Below are 6,739 nucleotides of genomic sequence, written 5' to 3'. Positions count from 1 at the left end.
TTAAAACATAGTGGGTTGAGCAATAATTATCCTGATTTAAGAGTGTACCTGCAGATTGTGTTAAAAGGCTTCCCTTTGTTTTGATTTAGTCCTTCTGTTTAAATGAGTCATGATTCTAGTTTCGAGTTATTTATTATAATATGCATCATATGCAAAGATTACAGGGAAGCAGTCGTTGGCGTAAACATTTTAGATCTCAGGCTCCCTCCAACAATGCTCATTCATTATGTACAATAAGAACACCACGCAAGTAAAAAATATATCTGATTGAAGACATTAAATGCATTGTTGACATGATGCAATCTGAAACATTTAAAAAAAACAGTCACATGTTAGCTTTTGGGCTGAGTTGTTTTAGTCTTGGCCTTGTCTTTCGTGGAAAACATTTATTTTTGATGAAATTTCTCAATCAAATATAAAAGTTGTTTAAAAGTACTTAACATTAATGCTTGTACTTAATTAGGTCCAAGAAAGAATTTAGAAATGAATAACATTAAAACTTGTACTTGTGCTAATCTCTACCCTGTAAACCAAACGGCAGCACATGAGGAATGTAAACAGAAAGTCATCTTTGTGATTTCAACATTTAAATGTTTTGCATTTTGAGACATTTAGAAAAACAAGTATGCATCTCCTTTTGGTATGAGTGTGACTGCATAAGTGGTGGATGGGACCACGAAACACACACACACACACACACACACACACACACACATACACACATACTTGTACACAAAAACGAGCCCCTCTTGTGTTCCTATCCCTCCCCTCATTGGTTCTTTCCCCTTCTCCCCTCTGTCTCTCTCAGCTTGACACTCCCGCCGTCCTCTCCCCTCAACTGTTAATGTTGCTGCTACTTTATGTCGTCATGTATAAACTTGCCATTTGGAACATGAACACTTAAGTCCACCTCAAACGGGGATTTAAAAATCTATTGATCAGTTAGTTTTGTGGGCATTTGTAGTATTTTTATAGATTATATTTATGCCAGAATGTAAATTAAGGCGTCATCTGCATAGTAACACATACGGTAATGAAACTTAACATAAAATGACAGACGAAATATAAAGCATGCATTCATCAGTTATAACAAATCAACAAAAACATTGTAGTATATTCTTCTAAATAATTTAGGTAAATTATGTCTTACTCTTATTGTCTTAAAATAAAGGATTTTAAGCTGCTATAAGTTTAGTTTGTTTATCAACATCACAGATATATGAGCAGTTACATTTCAAAATGCTACTTTATATTGTTTTAGGAGAGAACCCCTTTCTAAAGTAAAATATTTTCCAAGACATATTGTCCAGAAATGTATTCTAAAAACTACGATATTATTATTTTAAAAGCTAAAAATACAATTCTTAGTGTATCTACATGCCCCATGTGTGTCTACATCCCACAACCCAAATTCACCATCTCCATATGTTTTTTTTTTTTCATCGAGTCACAGTATGTGTACATATACAACATACTACTTCATATGAAGTAGTATGTGTACATATACAACTTCATATAAAGTACCATTCAGTTAACAGCATGTACATTTCTTCATGTAAAGATGCTCTGAATGTGATTCACTTTTTTCACCTGGTTATAACTATAAAGGTGTTTTTGTGTCTAGAAGATTATCAACGTTTACTTAAGATTATTTTAGTAAACATTAAATATTTAAATAGTTGCATTCACAACTTTTTAAGCCACTCGTTGGAGAAATATCACAATGATAAGCATAACTAATTAAACGGGAAAATCACATTGGTTTTGCTCATTCCCTCTGCATCATCACCTATTACGTTACTATTGTTTAGTAAAAAGGAAAATCAATAATGCACTTTCTAATTTTAATTTCACATTTCATATATAATTTAGTTGGAACTTAAAACCTATTTTAATTTTTTTTTTTAAGGTTGACCATATATGCTGACCATGTGTATATGAATGAATCTTCAAAATCATTCCACAGTTTAATGGAAAATTGATCTTTCATTCATATATAAGCATGGAGACAAATCTCGTGGTGTGTGTGTGTGTGTGTGTGTGTGTGTGTGTGTGTGTGTCTGTGTGTGTCTGTGCATACCTCCTCCATCCTCATATATACTGGATTAAGATCTTTTGTCTCTGCAACACTGTTTTGTATCACCATTTTATTTCCATTGTTTACTGTGATGACGTCTTTATTTCTCCATGGTTTCTGTTGCATGTCCATCCATCTTCGTCATTAGTTCCCCGACTAACACACATTCCCTAATAAACCCTGTCAGAACCGATCAGAGCACTCAGACCCATTCTGGTTTGTGTGTTTGTGTTCTCAATGTGTAGTTGTGACTTCTCTCCACATACGAGTGTCTTTGTTGTGTCCTGCTGTCACCATCATTAGCGTTTCAGTTGAGTTTTCTGTCAATGTTGTAATTCTTCATCCCATGTTCTTCACCAGTTTTCACCCTGGGGCTTTATTTTAACACATGTATATATTTTGGTTTCCAGAGCAGGCTTCTTGCATTGACGTGGATCAAAAATCAATAAAGTGAACACTAAGTTTAAATAAGGATTAGATGGCCATAAACCAACTCATTAGAAGCATTTTCTTTGTTTTCACAACAACTAAATAATTGTTGGCAACCGCTGAGTAATTTAATTACTTCACAAGAAATTGTAATTATTAAACCAATTTAATTTTTGGAAAAGGAAGGTAACTGCACATAGTTGCTGATGTTTCCTGACAAATGGCTGTTATTATAAAGACATTTACTTCCCACAGTTAACGTTTTCTAGTTGATTGTTGTGGTTAACAGTTTTTTTTTTTAAAGATCAGGACTAACTTGAAAATATACCTGCTACATATCATATTCGGTATAAAGTTGGGCAGACACGTTAGAAAAGTAAAAAGAAACGATACAAAATATGGAGCTGCAGGTTGAAGACACCGACTAAGTTTAGTTTTACATCACGCCAGCATCAGTCAAGGCCACATTTAGTCACAGTATTTAAAATACTGCTACAATAAAACTAAAACAAGGTCACTGCAGTCTATAATGGGTATTTGACAGCAGCCATGTGGGAAATAAACCACTGAACAAATTGCAGACGGCCATTAGTCACTTCGCCAGAAATCCAACCAATTATCCGAGAGCCATATTGTTGATCGGAAAAATAATTGCGAGTCGTGACCTCAAGCTGCGAATCAAACGACCTCACAGGAATTCGACACGGTTCTAAAAATCTGTCTTAATCCGTCCAGAGTCTGCCCGGCTTTACTTGTCCAATCTGACTTCAAAGTAAAATCCTCATGAAGTAATAACTAAGACAATTTCTGATTTGGTCTATTGTGAAAGTAGGAGTATGTGCCATAGTTGAAATGTCATATGCATTATTATATGCAGTACCTAATATACTTTGATATTTGATCATTCAGTAAAATAAAAATAAGACCACATTGTCTCTTATTTTTTTAAGTAGAAACATGAGTGTTAGCATTGCGTCATATCAGCCTCAATTCAAAGTTTCTTACCCAAACAGTTTTTAGAAGAGATGAAACGACCATAAAGATTAGTCAACTGTTATCAAAGTTCTTAGAATGAATAGAAGCTTGTCAAGAAAGCTTGATAAGCTTTAATCTCCAGCTCCTGGAACTGGTCCAGACCTTTTCCCTCTTCCAGTAGGAGGTCCAACGTTAACAAGCCACTAAAATAAATCTCAGTATTGGTCCAAACCTTTGATTAGCGGTCGGGGAAAGTTTTGTAAATGCTCTCGGGATCCGTAGTAAATGCTCTCGCTAAGCTCTAAATAAAAGCTCCCAGGATCGGTCCAGCTCTTGCAGCCCTTCAGTTAAAGCTCCCAGGATCGGCCCGGCCTCTGACCCGTGCTCAAAAAGAGTCCCCGCCATTGGTCCAGCCCTTGAAGAGCTCAGTAACGGGGTAATAAGCATCCGGTTGGAGTGGGTGTGGTGTGGAAAAATAAAAATCTGTTTTGATACTAGGCCAATCGCATTCTCCCCTCACCAATAATGATGCCCAGTAATGACTTCCAAGCAATTTTGTTGATAATTGTTTGAGATTTTATTGAGGTTTTTTTTTTGTTTCCCCATCTGCTAGCTTCTCCCTCCCCTTGTGTTTCCTCACTCCACTGTCCACCATATTGTGTGTTTATTGAGTGGTGTTGTGATTTACCGTGCATGTCCTAAAACCTGTAATCAGTGCATGATCTGATGTGTCACCGCTCTGTGCTCTCAATGTGTTTCTAATCGGTGCTGGAATCGAGCGCTGGGCTCACTTAATTAAATGCTAAAAACACACAAACGCTTCTAAATGCATTTACAAAGGCTGAAGTAGCTGATGTTGGTGGCTTGATGGACGGATCTGCAGTCCAGTTTGGTCGTGTGTGAGAGATTAGCTTACTTTGCCTTTAAGAGTAGTTAGTAGTTCAGTTCAGAGGCCACATTTAGTAACTTCAGGCTCGACTTTAGGAAATCAAACAAGACTTTGAACTTGACTTTTTCATTATGAGAATTAACTAGAGGTTTCAAGACTTGAATCCTCAAACCAATGACGGTGCATTATTTAACACATATTATTTGATTTTCTGCTAAACTTAATGACAACAAGGCTGGTTGGCGGTTCATAGATGCTTTCCTTTACAGCTTCATCAGTCCATGTTTAGGACTCGGGACATCTTGGGGTCCTCAACTGGCTTGGGACTTGGAGACTCGCTAATGATTTGTTGTGACTTGGTCTCTCCTCTGTTTTTTTTAGTTTGAATATTTTCTTTAGATCATTTTAATTGCATTTAGTTGCATTTGTGTCCTCATTGTTGCATCATTTCCCTGTGTAGTTTGGTTTGGAGAGCTTTGTTGTGCAGTGAAATGAATATGTTTTTGAAAGGCATCTTAACTTATCAGTCGTAATGCTATTGAAGTGATTTAGCAGTTTGATGTCAGTTCATGGTCTCTGCCTAAATGCAAAGATATTTTAGCTTTCGGATTGAAGAGAGTACCTGTGAAAAATTGTAGGTGCAAGTTGTTCACAGTGCAGTTCAGGTTTTATTTAGTCTGTTTGAGGAGAATCAAATTCATGATTCATAAAGGTTTACAAAAATTGTAGTTTTGGGTACGTTCAGACAGTTGTGTCTACACAGCCTGTGATTCTGCTCTGCATGCTGCAGCTCTGATAACTGTGATTTACAGCTTCTGTGTCTGAGAGAGAAACAAAAGCGTGTGAGAGAGATCCCTCCCTCCTCAGTCGTCCTCTGACTCTCCTCTCTCCTCTGTTTCCAGGACGCGGAAGGCGGAGAGGTGGTGAATGGGGTGTCGGAGCCCAGCCCCACGGGGTCTCCCGGGGCGGCTCGCAAGGGCAAGGCCAGCCAGGCGGCGACCCTGCCGGCCAAGTCGCAGCAGGACGCTCCCACGTCCCAGCTGGAGAGCTTCCTGCACCGCAAACACGAGTGGGAGGGACACAACAAGAAGGCGTCGAGCCGGTAGGAACCGCCGGGTGACTGTCGGGAATAGTTTTTGCTCTGATGAAATTGATAAGTGTAATAAATGATCCCACTGTGTCCCTGCAGGTCGTGGCACAACGTGTACTGTGTGATCAACCAGCAGGAGATGGGCTTCTATAAGGATCAGAAGAGCGCCAGTCAGGGCATCCCTTACCACAGCGAGATCCCTGTCAGCCTGAAGGACGCCATCTGCGAGGTGGCGCTGGACTACAAGAAGAAGAAACATGTCTTCAAGCTCAAGTGAGAAGTATTTCAAGAGCACATATGACAGGTTGACGGATGATTAGTTTATCTTTGTTCTTAAACGTAGCCAAACTCAATCAAATATCGATGTTGGTAAAGATTCTGTCCGAGGTGAGGTTCCACAGTTTGTCAAAGATCATAACTCGGTCACATCCTAACATGTTATCTCTGACGTCGATCAGATTAAATCCACTTAAACATCATAGGAAAAGCCAATCTTACATAAGGTAAACCACAAATATTATACTTCCTGTTTACATCATAACTTGGAGCATTGTTTTTCCCTAAACAGAAGCAATACAAAGAATAACAGTGAAGAATAAAAAAGACAAAATACATTGAACTTTCTTGTCTCAGACCAACATGGTTTTTCCTGAAACACTAACACACTCTATTTATTCATATGCAGATGGGATGGTCTTGACACTGGTAGTATAAAGAACAGCTTTAATGTGAGATCATTGCATTTCTGTTCGTGGCCTTCATCAGGGTCAAAACGAAGACTATTTAAGAGAGCGGTCAGCAGTTATTGATGTTTTGTTGGAGAGGAACTCCTCCATGCTGAAAACACATTTGTCATGTTTTTCTCTGGTATTGATTATTGTTAAATGCATTCTCTTCCACAGGATTACTGATGGGAATGAGTATCTCTTCCAAGCCAAAGATGACGTAAGTAATTTTTTGTATTTGTCACTATTTTAGTGCCTCGTCCTATTTATATATTTACAATCTCTCTGTCTCCGTCCTCCATTAACATCGCTCCTCTCTCCTCCTCTTCATCCTCCAGGAGGAGATGAACCTGTGGATCTCGGCCATCTCGACCGCCATGACGGTCGACAAGGCGGCGGAGGTGACGCCCAGCAGCCACAGCACGCCCGCCCCGGCCGCACGCGCTCAGACGCTGCCGGCCTCCGTCGCCACCGCGGCGGCGCCAGAGTCCAGCCCGGGCAAACGGGACAAAGACAAGGAGAAACGCTTCAGTCTGTTCAGCAAGAAGAAATAG

General features: G+C 39.2%; 1 protein-coding gene across 3 annotated transcripts in view; it reads left to right on the top strand.

The window, feature by feature from the left end:
* The window catches only part of sptbn1 (spectrin, beta, non-erythrocytic 1), a gene marked incomplete at both ends in the record, with an annotated part of 66,964 nt that extends 60,225 nt beyond the window's left edge, over positions 1 to 6,739 (top strand). For all 3 annotated transcript variants that reach the window (XM_079230107.1, XM_079230106.1, XM_079230105.1), the window contains 4 exons: positions 5,273 to 5,472; positions 5,560 to 5,733; positions 6,363 to 6,405; positions 6,524 to 6,739. In XM_079230107.1, coding sequence (XP_079086233.1) covers positions 5,273 to 5,472; positions 5,560 to 5,733; positions 6,363 to 6,405; positions 6,524 to 6,739 — 633 coding nt within the window. The remainder of the gene's footprint in view (positions 1 to 5,272; positions 5,473 to 5,559; positions 5,734 to 6,362; positions 6,406 to 6,523) is intronic.

This window comes from Taurulus bubalis (genome assembly GCF_910589615.1).
Source record: "Taurulus bubalis genome assembly, chromosome: 14".
Classification (NCBI taxonomy): Eukaryota; Metazoa; Chordata; class Actinopteri; order Perciformes; family Cottidae; genus Taurulus; species Taurulus bubalis.
This window is presented reverse-complemented; position numbering and strand designations above follow the sequence as displayed.